We start from the raw sequence: 18,228 nt of genomic DNA on the forward strand, positions 1-18,228 counted from the left end.
GAGTCAAACACAACTGAGTGACTAACACTTTCACTTTCTCTCATGAAATGACCCTGTGCTTGTACACACATATGCACGCGCACACACACACACACACACATTCTTCATTCACCAAAGGAAAACTAACCCTGCAACATATTCCCTGCTGAGTCTCATATTCAAAAATAAACTATATAGAGTTAAAGACAAAAATATAAAGCATAAATATTTAAATTAGGAAAAATGTGTAGGAGAATAATTTTACAATTTGGGGGGTAAAAAATGACTTCCTAATCAGAAAATAAAACCCCAAGACAAAGTTAAAGTATAAGCAGCGGAGTTACTACAAGTAACTGATATAATACATTACTAGTAATCACACATTTGAAAAAGAAAAAAAAGATATGTCATGCAACATTCCCTATCAGACTGGGAAATTTTTTAAAGGCGTGGGGAAAATGTAGTCTTAGGCATTGCTGGCAGAAGATAATTGGCAGTCAGTTTAGAAAGGTAATGTGTAAATCTATTGCTGATTCATGTCAATGTATGACAAAACCCACTGAAAAAAAATAAATAAATAAAAAAAAAAAAAAAAAGAAAGGTAATGTGATAGGATGTACACTCTGACATAGCAAATTTACAGACAAGTTCATCATACAAAACAACAAAAAAATCAAGTAACTGAATTTTTAAAAAATGAGCAAAAATATAAGCATGTACAGCTGGCTGCTAAGAGTAGGTTGAGTGGTCTTGGCACCATTGTTGAAGATCATTTCATCATATACATGAGGAGTTTCTCTCTGGGCTCTCTATTCTCTTCCATTGATCTATTTGTCTGTCTTTATGCCAGTACCATTCTATTTTGATTACTGCAACTTTGTAATGTTTTGAAAATAAGAGGTGAGAACCTTCCAGCTTTATTATTATTTTTTTAATTGTTTGGCCATTCAGGGTCCCTCAAGATTCTACACGAATTTTAGTGTGGGTTTTCTTTCAAAAGTGTGATTTTACTATACCATACATTTTGCTCTGCAGTTTCCCCCTTAAAGTATACATTGTATTGAAGATAGTTTTCATGTCGGCATAAGGATCTATATTAAAAGAGATATATTCTCTTGAATAATTACCTTATATATACATGCTGTGATTAGTCAATACCATATAGATAACCAATCAGTTTTTTGTTTTCTAGATATTGTGTCAATGAACATACTTGTCTTGGCAGAGTATCCATACTCTGGGAGTAATTACTCGAAGTAGAAATATTGGATCAAAAGGGCAGGCTGGGATGAAAGTTTCACAAAGGAAAGGATTTTGTCATTGTTGTATCCCCAGTGCCTAGAACAGGGTCTGGTGTGTGAAGTGAAGTTGCTCAGTCGTGTCCGACTTTTTGCGACCCCATGGACTGCAGCCTCCCAGGCTCCTGCATCCATGGGATTTTCCAGGCAAGAATACAGGAGTGGGTTGCCATTTCCTGGTGTGTACTAGGTGCTAAATAAACAGTAAATAAACAGTAAACCCAACAAGCAAACAAATAAACAGATAAGATAACTCTTGACCTATGTGTCAAAAATTAAGCCGAACTATGCTCAGGGCTCATTGGCTTAACTACTCACACAGCATCTTTCTCCCTAACCATCTTCAAACTATGGGTAGCTGTTTGATCTAGTCTGGCCAGTGACATATAAATGGAAGACTTCTGGGTGGGGCTTGTGGAAAACTTTTGGTTTCTTAACAAAAAGAGAAAGTTTCAGAAGACACAGCAATGAATGTTTTTATTTATTCTTTCTGCATGGAAAATGAATGTAACACTTAAAGTTTCAATGGCCATCTTGAGTTAAGAAAGCAGCGAATAGGATGATCAGGTCTGCATGCTAAGCAGGTCCAAACAATAGAAGGGGCCTTGATCTCTGTCAGTGTTATTGGGTAATTGTGTCAACCTTGGAATGTCAACCTCTGGACTTCTTCCCTATTTGTTCAGCAATTGCTAGTTGCTTTTCTGTTATTTATTGCCAGAGGAATCCCTAGCTGATTCACAGACAGGTGCAAAATGCATTTTAAATATATAGAGAAAATTAGAACTTAAAGTAACATTGCAACAGTGGGGAGAGGGTGAAAAATGTGGATTTTAAGTGTATTGGACATGACAATTGCTAGTTTAATACTGATGAACGTACTACAGAGAAAAGTTACAGTACTCCCTTTTACCTTATTTGATGCACTATTGATATAAAGGACACCATTATTTAATATATTACTTAAAGAAAAAACTCTTCCAATTAAATTATGTAAAATATGTCATGATATGAAAAGATATGTATGTTGCAATCACTGAATGCCAGAAATAGCTAATATTTGTAGGTACTATATGTTAGGCATTGTGTTAAGCACTTTATTTCATTTATTTTGCTCAAAAATGCATAAACTAGTTATGGACTTTTCCATTTTGGAGATGATAAATAGAGAATGACTCTAGTTTTCTCACTGGGGCTGTCGTGGGTGATCTTGCTAATAAGAGGCAGGAAATTGTCAGGTAGAATCTTAGGTATGTTGGCTTTGAGGCTTTCTTGTGAAATTCAGGGAAACTGTGCAGTAGGGAGTTGGGGGTAAATTTCAGAAGTGAAGGGAAAAAAAAGAGATTGATTAATTGGCTCCTTTGTCTGTTCAGTCAATATTTAAGCCTACTATGAACCAGGCTCTGTATTAAGTACTGGGGATATTGTGAAGCAAAGCAGTCAAGTGGAGAAGATGGATATTATTTAGTCAGTCCATATATATTCTAATGCATATTTTGTACCAGACACTGTCCTGTGGTTAACAAAAACCATGTTTCTGCCACTGGAGTTTACATTCCTTTGCATCAAAATTAAGAAGGTGACTGGTGAAACATATGTGAGCATGCCAACAGATCCACTTTAAATTCACGACTGCAGACTTAGGTGCAAACACACACAGCCTCCATGCAGTGCTGCTGCATTGCTCAAGTGATTTTATTTTCTCACTCTCCCAGGTCATCGTTTCTGTAAACAATGCCTTTCTTTTCTCTCTGCTGATGACATTGCTTCTTATTTCACTGAGAGAATAGAAATGATCACAAGTAAAATTCTGATCATCTGTCTCCAATTCTGAAATGGCCAGCTCATCTACATCTGCACCTATGGACTCTGTATTCTCTTGTGTTGCACCAGATAAACTTGTGTGCATCTAAATGCAAGCCACCATTAAAAAAAATTTTTTTTAGTGTAACGTACTCTTTTCACATACTCAAAAACTTTTTTACTAATTTAATTTACCTCTCTCTGTGCTGTGCTTAATACTCAGTCACATCTGACTGTGACCTCATGGACTGTAGCCTGACAGGCTCTTCTGTCTGCGGGATTCTCCAGGTAAGAATACTGGAGTGGGTTGCCACGTCCTCCTCCAGGGGATCTTCCCAACCCAGGGATCGAACCCAGGTCTCCCACATTGCAGGAAGATTCTTTACCATCTGAGCTACCAGGGAAGCCCTTAGCTCTCTCTACTACAGCAAAAAATCTCTCCACTAAACATCATTATTCTCATCAGCATATAAATATATACTTCACCTGTGAAAAAAACCAAATTCTTGACTACACATATCCTTCTATCTATCCTCCCCCTCCCCCGTTTTTTGATTCCTTTTCCCACAAATCTCCTATCAATATTTGTTCAAACTCACTACTTCCACTTCTTCTCCCTTTATTTCATTAACTCACTCCTAACAGGCTTTGAGATAAAGCCTATTAGTCTTTGTCTGTCAGTCACCAGCGATCTCCATGTTGCCAATTTCAGTGGTCAGTTCTCAGTTTTCATTTTATTATGTCTTTCAGAAGCAACTGACTTAGCTGCACACTCTGTTCTTGAAATCCTTCCAGAAGCCATTTCTTCACTTGAGTTTCAACACACTGCCTTTCTTTGATTCTGTCAATCATTTTCAGAATCCTTTACTATTTGTTTTCCTGACACTTAAACATTGCAGTGTCTCAAAGTCCAGTCTTCCAACTTCATCTCTTTTCAAGTCATATTGTCTCTAAAGGGATCTCCTTTTGTCCTAGGGTTTTAAATGCTGTATTTAGAGAGTATTTAAACTCTCATTCTCAAACAATTTCTCATTGCAAAGTATCTATCCCTGCTTGCTCCCTTCTGATTGAGAATTGTATTTATAACTGCTTTCTCTGACTCTACTGAAGTTTTACCAGCACTTCAAATTCAACACATTCAGGATTAAGCATCTGATTCCTCTTCCCCTCCTAGGACTTTTCCTCTCAGTAAGTGGTGTCTCCATTAAACCAATTGCTTGGGCCAAAAATATGTGGATTCATCCTTGGTTTCTTTCTTTCTATTTCCAGTGTAAAATTTAGCAACAATCAGAATATATCTTTAGTATGCTGATGTTATTTCATCTACCACCGTCTAGTCTAAACCACCATCATCTTTTGTCAGTCCCAGTGCAAGACTAGTTTAACTTGTCTTCTTGATTCTTCCACTGCTGTCTTACAATCCACTGTCTCACACAAAAGTCAAAATAAATCCTTTAAAGGAAAAATATAATTATGTCATGCCCCGGGAAACTCCTCTAACAGCTCCCCATGTTCCTGAAAATAAATAAATCCAGATTTTTTACCAAAGTCTAGAAGATGTCCAGGACTTGGTGATTCCCTCCCATGGTCTGATCTCATTTTTATGGCTTCACCCATCCTGTTCACTCTGCTGCAGTCACGCTGCTCTCTTTCCTTTTCCTAGAATACACAAAGTCTGTTTTTGCTTCAGGGCCATGACACTCCCTGTTTGCTCTTCCTGGGGCACTTGGAATATGCATATGACTTTCTCTTCTACTTCATTCATTTCTCTGTTCCACCTCACAAAGACCTTTCTTGACCATTCTACCAGAATAGCAGTCCTCCACATATTATCCTCTGTTTCCTTATTGTTCCTAGCGTATTTCATTACACAGATATATGTGACCATATGACATTACTTAAAAATATAAATGACCCCTGGTGGCTCAGATGATAAAGAATCTGCCTGCAATGCAGGAGACTCGGGTTCGATCCCTGGGTTGGGATGATCCCCTGGAGAAGAGAATGGCAACCCACTCCAGTGTTCTTGCCTGGAGAATCCCATGGACAGCATGGACAGAGGAGCCTGGCGAGCTACAGTCTATGGGGTTGCAAAGAGTTGGACACAACTGAGCAACTAACACAAGGTGTACATATGACATAAAATATATTACATGTAACCATATGATACTATGTATATGTACATATAATTTATACAGTATATATACACATTAATGCCCAGAACAGTGCCCATTTGTTCATATTAGGTGCTCAATAAATAGCTGTTGAAAGAACAAAGGATTAAAATCAGTATATACAATTTTTCAAATGTGATTCCAGTGTTCATAGAGTTGTCTTTCCCAGTACTGTTATTTACAAAATTGATAAGCATTCTTTTTTAAAAATTATTTTTATTTATTTATTATTTTTTGCTCTGCTGGGTGTTGGTTGCAATGCAAAGGCTCTTCGATGCTGGGAAGGGTTTTCTCTAGTTGTGGGGAGTGGGGGCTGCTCTCTAATTGCAGCTTGTGGACTTAGTTGCTCCGCGACATGTGGAATCTTCCTGGATCAGGGATCAAACCCATGTCTCCTGCATTGGCAGGTGGACTCTTAACCACTGGACCACCAGGCAAGTCCCTGATAAACACTCCATTTGTGACAGAACATGAAGGGCTGAATAGGCTAAGAATTAAAGACTTGAGGTGTTCTAAGAATATTTTCCAAGTTAAAATGTATTTATTTGCATTCTAGGTATGGTAATTTGACTGTGAGTGAAGCTATGAATTTATTCACAACTATGCAACTCACATTTTTTAAAAAAAGTATTTATTTATTTATTTGGCTGTGCTGGGTCTTCTCATGACACTTGAGATCTTTAGTTGTGACATGTGGGATCCAGTTCCCTAACCAGAGATCAAGCCCAGACCCCTTGCATTGGGAACTTGGGAGTCTTAGCCACTGGACCAGCAGGGAAGTACCTCTCTATTTTTTTTTTTCCTATTCAATTTGCAACTAATAAAAATAAATGAAAAAAAAAAAAAAATAAAAAAGAAAAAGAAAACCCTCTCTACTTTTTATAAAGGCACTTTCTACCCTCCTCTGCCTTTGTCAGAGGTGCCATCATTGTCACTGCTCTCATTGCCTCCGGGATCATGGGTACCTTGCTGCTCCGGCATCACTGGCATCACCACTTGGGGCACCAGGACGACAGGTGCCTGAGCCACATCTTGGGCCTCCTGGGGTGTAGGCTCTGGTGCTGTGTGTTGTAGGGGTGGGGGGAGAATCCAGACTCATGAGTGTCTCCACCATGACCGGGGTTGTTGGGTCATGGGTGCTGCCACTGTGCGTGTGTGTCCAAGGTGGAGTACCTTTGCGGTACTCTGTGGCTGGAGGGATAGGACCTCAGGCCCTGCTGCCATGCCGTTTGGCTCCCTGTGGCCGCAGGCGCATCTGCACCCAGAAGGTCAGTGTTATGTGCACTTGTTCTCCCGAGGCTGCCAGCTTGTGTGGGGCTGCGGGCTCAGCCACCAAGTCTGGTGACCCAGAATTGCAGCCCCGGCTACCAGTGTTCTCCTGGCTTTGCCTCCACTATGCGTGTCCCAGCCCACCCACCTTTAACGGACAGCTGTGTGAAATCCTCTGACGTCCTGGTGTGTTGGACGGAGGCCCCTTTGCCGAGATGCAGATGTTTTCCTGGTGGTAGACTGAAGGGGAGAGATAAACAGAGCATCTCAACCACCATGATGCTGACGTCACACCAAAAAGATTCTTCTTGCAGTGGTGGCAGACAGTGGCACTTCAGATTAGGATTTAGAAGGCGATAGGGAGAGCATATTTAGCTGAGTGATGATAATGCCATTGCCAAGATAGTTCATACGTGAGGAGAGGAAAAGTGAGGAGGTGACAAGAGTTTGACGTGGTTGTAAGACATCCAAGTAGATGTGCCCAGAAGACATGTACATCTTTGGATGTGGTATCCCAGGGTGGTGCTGTGTTCTTATTGTAACCCTGTCAGATAGCACATGGTTCATTTCCTTCCATTCTGGGCATTGTTAAATCCAATCACTTGGTTAAGGTGTCATGTGCCATACTTCTTGTCTGCGAGTTTATTTTTTGCTTTATAACTAATATTTTACGGGGATACTATCAGACTGTATAAATGTCCTGCTGTGTGCTTAGTCACTCAGTCATGTCTGACTCTTTGCCACCTACCTACTTTCTTCTCAGGGACAGAGAAGCCTGGCAGGCTACAGTCCATTGGGTCACCAATAGTCAGACATAATTGAGCGACTAATACACATACCTACTTCTCATCAAAATTTCAATGTGTTTGTTTGTTTCTGCCAAGTATAGTCATGTTTTCCTCCTTTGATTAATGGGTTATAATCTATTATTTCATTATTTATTTTGATGCTCAAATAGTCTCAGATTTGGCCAGTAAAAATCCATTTAAGCTGACTTCTGGGTCCTATTGGCATGCCCTCATTAATCTTGGGCAACTACTTATCTTCTGACCCAAGATATTTCAGGCTCATCTTATAATTTTCCTTCTCTATGTGCTTTTTTTTTTCTTTTAGCGAATGACACTAGAAATCAAGAACTGGGGTGTAGTATATGCCCTTTATTTTTAGGGTGTCTCTACTCCTAGACTTTCTTAGCAAAAGAGCTAGGGAGTTATGTATGTGTAAACATACATACATATGTAGATAAATTGATACGTACTCTGTTAGGCTTCTGATGCCCCACACGTAGACCAACCAAGATGAGGACAGCCACCTCATCTCCAACTCTAATATCACAGCTAATATCACAGGAGTGATATTTTATTTCCTTTTATTGTCTTATTGCATTAGTTAGAACTTCTAATATACTATCGAGCCAGGCTACTTTCTTTGTGAACATTCTTCTCACTCTTTTTGAAGTTATACACCCCACTGTTTTCTATCTTAACTCTCTTCGACTCAGTGTGACATCTGTCTTACCTATCTCTATCTAGTGGTGTTGGGCTGACTTATTCAGAAAACAAAGGAAGAGGTAGAGACTTGATTTTCATTGGCCAATCCAATACTTCTTTAGTGGTTTGCTACATTTTTCAACTTTACTTAGGAACCAGTGCTGCTTATAAAATAAACACAATTAAGGAAAAATAAACAGACAAGTCTAGACAGATGAATAGGATTATCTTGCTAAAATGATATTTATTCTGTGAGGAAATTAAGTTTAATTCCTTCAGGGATTGCTTAATTAGTAGTATATCTAGTTAAAATAAATAAACAAGGTATGTTTGTGGCTTGTCTTCTCATTTTCTTGATAGAGTCTTTCACAGAGCAGATTTTTAATCATAATGAAGTTCAGCTTATCAATTATTTCTTTCATGGATAATGCCTTTGCTTTGTATCAAAAAAGGTCATCACTATAACTAATGTAACCTAGATTTTCTCCTGTGTTGTCTTCTAGGGTTTTGAAGTTTTGTATTTTACATTTAGGTCTATGATGCATTTTGAGTTAATTTTTTTTAAAAGTGTGTAGATTCCTTCATTTTCTTTCTTTTTTATTTTTTTTGGCATGTGGATGTCCAGTGGTTCTAGCATATGTATTTATTTTGTTAAGTTTATACCTATATGTTTCATTTTGGGGGGTTGTTAATGTAAATGGTATTGTGCTTTTAAATTCTGAATTTTACTTGTTCATTTCTGGTATATAGGAGAGCAATTGACTTTTTATATTAACTTTGTATCCTGCAACTTTATTACCTGCAACCTTATTATTACTGCTGTGTGTAGTGATCTGAAAGAATTAACAAAAGAACTGTGACTCATATCACAGGAGTGATATTTATTCTTTCTCATGAGTAATTTTAATTTCCTTTTATTGTCTTATTGCATTAGTTAGAACTTCTAATATGATGTTGGAAAGAAGTGGTAAGAGGAAATATACTTCCTTTGTTCCTCTTAGTGGGAAAATTTTAGTTTTGCACCAATAAGTGTGATATAAGTTGTAAGTTTCTAGTAAATATATATATTTTTTATCATGTTGAGGAAGTTCTCCTCTCTTTCTGTTTTGCTGAGTGGTTTTGTTTTTTAGGGCTTCCCTGATAGCTCAGTTGGTAAAGAATCTGCCTGCAATACAGGAGACGCTGGTTTGATTCCTGGGTCAGGAAGATGTGCTGGAGAAGGGATAGGCTACCCACTCCAGTATTCTTGGGCTTCCCTTGTGGCTCAACTGGTAAAGAATCCACCTGCAATGAGGGAGACCTGGGTTGGGACGATCCCCTGAAGAAGGGAAAGGCTGCCCGTTCCAGTATTCTAGCCTAAAGAATTCCATGGACAGTCCATGGGGTTGCAAAGAGTTGGATGCGATGGAGCTACTTTCACTTTTGTTTTTTTTTTATCATGAATGGGTGTTAGATTTTGTTAACTGCTTTTTTCTTTATCTACTGATACCATGAAGAAATATCAATTTCTTCTTTAACCTATTTATGTAAAAGGGTTACTTTAATTGATTTTCAAATATTGAACCAGATTTGCATAACTGCAATAAAACCCACTTGGTCATTGTGTATAATTTTTTTATACACTGTTGGATGTGACCTACTATTTTTTTTTAAAAGATTTTTGCACTTATGCCCATGAGAAATATTGTTCTGTAGCTTTATTTTATTGTATTGCCTTGGTACAGTTCTAGTATTATGTTAATGCTGGGCTTATAAAGTGAGTTAGAAAATATTTCCTTGTCTATCTTTTGAAAGAGACTGAAGAGAATTGGTATAACTCTTTCCTTAGATGTTTGATAAATTCACCAATGAACCTATCTGGGCCTGATGGTTTCTGTTTTGCAAGGTTATTAATTATTGATTCAATTTCTTCAATAGATGTAGATCAGTTTGAATTGTCTATTTCTTCTTGTGGGAGTTTTGGCAAAAGTGGCCTTTCAAGAAGTCAGTCCATTTCATTTAGATTATTAAATTTGTGGGCATAGCATTGTTCACATTATTCCTTTGTTATCATTTTACTGCCCTTATGATCCAGCATTTCCATTCCTGAGTATTTATCCGTAGAAAACAAAACCACTAATTTGAAAAGATATATGCTCCCTTATGTTCATTGCAGTGTTATATACAATAGTCAAGATATGGAAGCAACCCAAGTGTCCATTGACAGGTGATTGGATAAACAAGATGTGACATACAAATACAATGGACTATTATTCAGCCATAATAAAGAATGAAATATTACTATTTGCAACAACATGGATGGACCTGGAGGATGTTATGCTAAGTAGAATGGGTCAGACAGAGAAAGACAAATGCCATGTGATTTCACTTACATGTGGAATTTAAAAAAAGAGAGAAGTGAACAAACATAAGAAATCTGAAACAAACTCATAGATTCAGAGAGCAAACAAGCAGTTGCTAGGGAAGGGGAATAAGGGGAATTAATGAAGCAAGTGTGGGAGGTTAAGAGGCACAAACTTCTAGTGAGAAAAGAGATGAGTCTTGTGGATGAAATGTATAACATTTATGGGGAATATAGTCAATAATATTGTAATAGTTTTTTATGGTGACAGATGGCAAGTAGACTTATTGTGGTGATCATTTTGTATAGAAATATCAAATCACTATTTTGTGTGTCTGGAACTAACATAGTGTTGTAGGTCAATTGCACTTCAATTAAAAAAAGAAATACAACATTGCTTTACTTTCTTTGTGCATGTGTGCTAAGTTGCTTCAGTTGTGTTCAACTCTTTGCGAACCTACAGATTATAGCCCACCAGGCTCCTCTGTCTGGGATTCTCCTGGCAAGAATACTGGAGTGGGTTGCTGTGCCCTCCTCCAGGGGATCTTCTTGAACCAAGGATCAAACCCGTGTCTCTTAAGTCTCCTGTGTTGGCAGGCAAGCTCTTTACCACTAGTGCCACTTGGGAATCGAATTAAATCTGACTCCGCTTTCATTCTTCTAAAATTCTTAGTGAGACTTAATCTTCATTTTTATTAGAGCCTTCCCCACACTGGGGTTTGTAAAGCAAAATATTTGGGAAGCTGCTTTTGTCTTTGCTTGAAACTGGTTACTCCTCATATGACCATGCCATTGTCCAGCCCTTCAGCCACGTTGAAGCCTGGCTAATTGGCTACTTCTATGCTCTATCCGGGCACGGGAATATTTCCTGAGACTGGGAGCTCTGTGGTCCAGAATGTGCCTCACACAGTTACTTAGCTCAGAGGTCCTGTCTATTACCCTGAGCACAATTATGAAGGTGACCCAGTGCCCACTATCCTGGGTGCCATAAGCCTCCACCCACCTCCTGGTTTTGATTTCTTCCTGTCAGTGGGGCTTCTCTCTCTCTCTCCTTTAGGGCTTCTCTGTCTCTCTCTTTTATGAGAAAATCTTTTGATTTTGTATTGGGATATAGCCAGTTAACAATGTTGTGGGAGTTGCAGGTGAACAGCAAAGGGACTCAGTCACACACAGACATGTATCCATTCTCCTGCAAACTCCCCTCCATCCTCGCTGCAGTGGGGCTTCTCTCAAACCTCTCTGCGAAAGATTTCTTTTTCTTCCTCCTCAGGAGCACCTAGAGTGATTTGCCCAAGTGCCAGGGCTTTTGAAAAGCTATCTTTAAGCAACCTCTGCTTCTAACCTTGAAATTTCTTAAGGCGAAAGGACACAAGGACCTCGCCACACTTTTGAAATAGGGAAGGGAAACAAATACCAGAGGATAAGAATCAGCACAGATCACAATCTTTTCAAATCCTTTTTCAGTCTTGAAGCCAAAATAATCTTTAATATTTTAGTAAATTTTTCTTCTACACTAGGAGGGAGAAAATGCCGGAAAAGCTGAGAGGTATTTTGCTTATTTTGGGAAAAGAAATGTGAACTTGTATGGTTTCAGTTAAGATTTGTCCGTGTAATTGTTTGGGGGGAAAAGAGAAAAAAAAAAAAAAAAGATAAAGAAAAGGAGAAAAGCAGGCTGATCTTGTTATTATTTGAGAAATTCCTGTTTTCATATATATATTCCCATAACCTCATATTATTGAATAAAAACTAATGTAGAGGCTTCTGCTGATCTGTGTGATTTTCTTATACAATAGTAAATAAAATGACCCTTCTTCCAATTTCTTCTTTGGTTCTTGTTTGGTAGTCCCACACACATATCTTTCCTGCTTCTGCAAGCAAACATATGGTTCTAGAAATCTGGAATTTTAATCCCAGGATTCAATAAAGAGCACTAGTACTGAAACCTAACTATTCCCCCTCCCACCACCACCCGGGGAGTAGTGAGATGTTGGGAGAATGTGTCTATCTTTGATTCCCATTTCTACGATTTCTACCATTCCTCATGAAAAAATACATGAGCAATATTTCACCTTATGAGAAAGGGATCAAAATGCATAGTAGTAAGTGGTACTAAATGCATCATTTGAGGAAAAGGACCAGTACACAGCTTCTTCTTCTCTCTTTGGAAAATATGAAGATGAAATTTAAAAAGTGGTCTGGATTAGGGAGAGAGCTCTTAGACTTCTGACTCCCCTGCCCTCCTATCCTATCTCCTGTTGGCCTGTGTATTCTCTATGATTGAGAAATCCCTTGTTTGATACAAAATTCTTTCTCACATTCTAAGTCAGATCTTTTGGATCATCTTCAAAGTTTTATTTCAAGTTTTCCATTGTGAATCTCTGTGTCTTGTAATCATGGTCTACAATATGGCCAGGAGAACAGTTTCTCATGCTGCTTCTGGCTTTTTCTCTGGGACAGTTTAGAAAAAAAAATGAGATGTATAGAAACATCTCTGAGATGTTTAAAATACCATGCAAATATAAAATTATATCAATATTTTATTTTCCTACCAAAAAAAGAAATAAAAAGAGAAGACCCCACATAAAAATAAAAAACGAATGGACAAAATTCTTTAACAAGTATATTGTGTAGGTTAAGAATTCTCTGACCAAAAGGACTGCAATGGAAACAAAACTGAGTTTCTGAATCAAGTAAAACTTCTTTCCTTTTCTTAATGACTCATTTAAAGGATGCTGAAAACAGAGATGGACTTCCCCAGTGGTTCAGCAGTACAGAATCCACCTGCAATGTAGGAGCCACAGGAAACTCTGGTTTGATCCCTGGGTCAGGAAGATCCCCTAGAGGAGGGCATGGCAAACGACTCCAGTATTCTTGCCTGGAGAATCCCATGGACAGAGGAGCCTGGCGGGCTACAGTCCAAGTGTCACAAAGAGTCAGACACAACTGAAGCGACTTGGCATGCATGCACGAAAATAGAAACCCACAGTAGGGCTGAAAAGGAGACACAACCAGCTCAGGTTGATGGATGGTTCTTGCAAATTAAATGCAATTAATGAGGAATTATACATACACATGGATGAAACAGCAGGGGGCGTAGCAGCCCAGACCACTGAGATGTAGACATTGAAGCCATTATTTTAGAGCGAAATAGATTCTAATCCTCTTTTTCTCTTTCTGGTGCCCAGCCCCTATTCTGAAGCTATCCAGGAGCCCACCAACAGTTGCCTCTTTAGAAGAAAAAACCTCTTATCTAAAAAATCCCAACGGATTTAGGAGCTCTGTGTCAGGAACTTGGGTCAAAGAGCAAAACTTCAAATAAAAGATGCTCTAAGTACTCTTATCACTTAGGAAATTCCAAGGGGATTTTTAGGAGTGCTATGCCAGGAACCAGGAGCAGACAGATAAACCCACAGGCAGACAGACACACATATATGAAATGTCACCTATCTTAATGTTTTTTTTTTTTAATGTGAATTTTAGAATTAGCATCTCTGATCCTAATGGTTTTTGAGCTAAGATTACATAAAATGTAAATAAATTTAGGGAGCATTGACATTTGACATTTTCATGATGCTAACTTTTAACCTATCCAAAAATATAGGATGCTTTATTAAATAACATTTGTTCAAGTCCTTTTTTTGTGTTCTTCATTGCTATTTAAAAATTTTTTCTTATATATATTTTAAACATTTCTTTCACATTTATTCCTGGGTATCATGAGAAAAATCAAACCCAAAATAAAATCAAAGTAGAGAATCAATGTACTTTGGGATAAAAATAAAGTCAAAGTTTTGACTGTAGTATCTGACATTAAGGTTCAGAACTAAATAAAGGTATGCCTAGCAGTTACTTTTAAATAGAAAAAAAAATGATTTCTGAGAAATTTAGGGGTATTCCTCTCTGACTGTATTTGCTAGACAATAGGAATTCTAATAATCTAGTTCACAGGAGCCTTGTAGGTGACCTAAGGCAGAGATGTGCCTTTTGGAGAGGTTTGTGGGTATTGGTTTTGTCTCATGGAATAAATCTCATTAAAACTGATATGAAACCATGACATTTAAAAGGAAAATTGTACTAACAGAAGCACTTCCAGATGGGACTTCAAAGGACAGAGATGGTTCAAAGGGAAAAGGAGATTTCAGAGCCCTCAAACATATCAGCTGAGCATATCTCAGCTGAAAATATATGCCTTTTCTCATGGGAAGTAAAGGATGAATTAGAGTGTAGAATGGATTCCAGAGCCACAGAGAAGCACTCTGAGGAAGCAAGACTGAACCCTAATCAGAGAACTGGTGACAACTGCCTGGTCAGATTTCAGAGTGGCTATGGACCGTGAACTGGAGTGGCCTCCCATGCTCCACCTTTTTGAATAGAAGTGTCTGTCACAGTTGTCCTGTGATTGTCCCCGGCAGAGTGGCGGTGGATAACTTTGCTGTTTAGTTCACAGATCTTCAGAATGAGAGCTACACTAAAGGAACTGACGTTGAGCAGATGACCCCAAGGAGTCTCATCTATACTCGGACCTAATTTAGATGCTGGATTTCTTGGAATCCAAGAAATTTGTCTGCTCCAAATCCTGAGCCATTTGGAGAGGACATGTGTCAACACTCTGGGCAGCATTTCTAGATGGGCCACCAGGTGATGGCCAGCACGCACTGCATGCCATCTGAGGAGCCATCTTGGATACCCAGTCCAGTTGAATCTTCAGAGGACCAAAGCCCTAGCCAACATCTGACTTCAACTGCAAGACAGAACTGAAGCAAATAATGCCCTGCTGGGTGAATCTGGTCAAACCATAAAACCATGAGAGAAAAATGATAAAGTATTGTTTTAATTCATTACACTCTAGGTAGATAACTGGAACACACAGCAACATAGACACACATACCCACACACACACCTGGTTTGTAGCAGAGACTGGCTAGTTCTGCACTGAGTTTCTTTGCTTTTCCTCCTGAATACATAGAAAAACTGTCTCATCATGCAACTGAGTTCTGGCTAATGGAGCATAAGGAAATGTGATGTATGTCATATCCAGGTTTGCTGTATTAAAACTTCCTGTGGGCACCTTTATCTCACTGTTTCATGGGTAAGTATTTGGAAGTGACACACACAAAAATGGCAAAGTTATTGTGCTTTGTCACTGAGTTTTAGGGTTTACTGTTTTAGCAGCTAGTGTAAAATCAACTAAAGACACAGCTGTAACAAACTGGCAGTATTTTATTTTGCATTTTGCTTCTATGTCCATACACGAGATTGATATTTAATTTTCTTTTTTTGTGTGATTCTTGTGATATTAAATGTAAAATGATTTATATAAATATTCTTTTTCTGCTCTCTAAATATTGTTTTTAGGATTGGGATTATCATTTCCTTGAAAGTGTGATGAAATTTTTCTGTAAAATATTGTTATGCTGTCTTTTGTAAGTGAAGGATTATTTTTTACTCCTAATTCACTTTCATTTCTGGTTTATTCAATTTTTCAAAATATCCTGTCCTCAGTTTTGATAATTTGTATAATTTTTATTCCTCTAGAATATTATATTTTTCATTGAGGATTTCCAAATTTACCAAATATATGTTTCATTAATCTTTAGAATATGGACTTTTGTTTTCTTGATTCTATAATTTTGTTGACTTTTATTTTATTTAACTTCTGTTTTTCACAATTTTGCTATCAATGCTCTTTATATATTGCTTTTTTCCCCATTTTTCTAGCTCATTTCATTCATTTAACAATCTTGATTTTTTAATTCATATAATGTTTAAGTTTTATAAAATGTACTTCTATGTGTACTAGATATTTAAACAAATAAATTAGGTATTTTGACATAAAATGTTTTAATTTTCATTCAATTCTAAATGTTTTGTAACTTTCATTGTTTCTTCCTTTTAATTTTAAGGTTTTTATAATGGAGCATTTCAAACATACATAAAATTAGACAAAATAATAAATGAATCCAAATATACCCACAATATTATTATTTTCATAATATGTTTTTAATAGGCTTTTATCCTGCTCTCCTGACATATGTTCCACTCAGAAAAATAGTAGTCTTTAAAAGTAGTAGTATTAGTAATAGTCTTAAAAAAGCATCATTTGAACAGAAATGCTAAAGTTACCCTCAAAAATAACCCTAATGATTGGCTACCAGTCACCCATGACCACACTGAAAATCTTTCTGGTTTGTAATATATCTGCAAGGCACTTTTATATGTAAAGTGAGAAATCACCAATCCTGTGTAAATTTTAATCCAGAATATTTTTTGTAAATATATAAAATGCTACATGTATATATGTACACATATTCTTTATCTGTTTATCTAACTGTTATAAATCTACTGAAAGTCTATATCCACAATATTATATTAATATAACGAACTACTAGGCTCTCAATACCCAGTTCTAATGTCCAAGAACATCTACGTGCACTCTTGCCTTAGCTATACCATATCCACATTCCGTTTACATTCACCTCCGTACCTCCTCACCTTTCCCATTATCATTTTGAAGCAAAACCCCAAAATATTTCAGCATGTATTTCCAGAAGGAAAGGGTTATTTTTAAACAAAAACATGCTACCTTATCATACATAAACATTTAGCAAAAATTTTTAATATCATCCATATTTAAATATTCAGCCAGTGCAAATTTATAATTCCTTATTAAAATGTCATGTTTTAAAAAAAAAAAGTCATGTTTTTTATTGGAGTAAATTACTCTACAGTGTTGCATTAGTTTTTGTTGTACAACAACGTGAATCTGCCAAATGTATACATATAACCCCTCCTTCTTGAGCCTCCCTCCCACGCCCCCATCCCACCCCTCCAGGTCATCACAGATGCCATTATGTTTTAAAAGATGTCTTTGAAATCATTATCAAAATTAGGTCTATACATTGTAATTGATTAATTGATTGATATGCCCTTTAAATCTTTCTAATTTTATAGGTGGTCTCTGCTTCTCATTCTGAGACAATTTATTTGTTGGAGAAATCAAATTGTCAGTTTTCCACAGTATGAATTTTGCAAATTATATGCTTGTGATATAATTTAACACATTCATTACCTTCTGTGCACATATAATCTACAATATGAGTTTACTCCCAACTGTACATTTTAAATATTTTTATTGTCAATACCTTTCACCTGAAAGAATGATTCTGTGAGGGTGGGGTCTGAGGTTTGTCATGCTTCCTAATGACTACTTATTGTGTTTATGACTATTATTGACCCCATGAAAAACATGACTTCAAGAATGTTGAATAAGTGAAAGAAAAAATATATTGCTTTCTTATAATTTTAAGGTATCTTAAGGAATGGAAGGGTAGCAATTACTAGGAAAGGCAAATCCTGTTATTTTCTTATTACTTTCTTATAATTTTAAGGTATCTTAAGAAATGGAAGGGTAGAAATTACTAGGAAAGGCAAAGCAAAGGTGTAAGGGAGAGACTGAATTAAAAAACAGACTCTTGAGGAAGAGACGTTGGGTGAGACTTACGGTTCCACAGAATCCGAGGCGCTGGTAGAAAACCAAATGAGGAGAAATAGCAGGAGACATGAATGAAGAAGCTTGCCTTCCCCCATAGTGAGGGACAAACTGTAGGTATCGTGCCCAGCTCCTGCCTTCAGCCTGGTCCTTGAGACCTTTCAAATTTAGCAGACTTTATATGCTATTTGCAAACAAGCTCCACCTAGTGCCTCCAAATGGAGTTCATGTTTGGACACAGATTCCCCGAAAGGGTTGATGCTCTCAGCGATTGCTTCATTAGTCTCAAGGCTAAACTCTGTCTGACAGGCTCTGAGTCATTTCCAGACAATAAAAATTTATGTTCCAGTGAGAATTAACCTTCTTTAACTTTGACAGCAAAGCTCCT

General features: G+C 37.4%; 1 protein-coding gene across 1 annotated transcript in view; it reads right to left on the bottom strand.

Annotated features, from left to right (window-relative positions):
* Positions 1 to 18,001, bottom strand: part of LOC122680255 (alpha-2-macroglobulin) — a 67,101-nt gene extending 49,100 nt beyond the window's left edge. Inside the window, exon 1 of the mRNA XM_043881423.1 lies at positions 17,853 to 18,001. Within this exon, the coding sequence (XP_043737358.1) occupies positions 17,853 to 17,938 (86 nt within the window). The 5' untranslated portion in view covers positions 17,939 to 18,001. The remainder of the gene's footprint in view (positions 1 to 17,852) is intronic.
* Between the last annotated feature and the right edge of the window lie 227 nt (positions 18,002 to 18,228).

Source organism: Cervus elaphus, chromosome 22 (genome assembly GCF_910594005.1).
Source record: "Cervus elaphus chromosome 22, mCerEla1.1, whole genome shotgun sequence".
In the NCBI taxonomy this organism is placed as follows: Eukaryota; Metazoa; Chordata; class Mammalia; order Artiodactyla; family Cervidae; genus Cervus; species Cervus elaphus.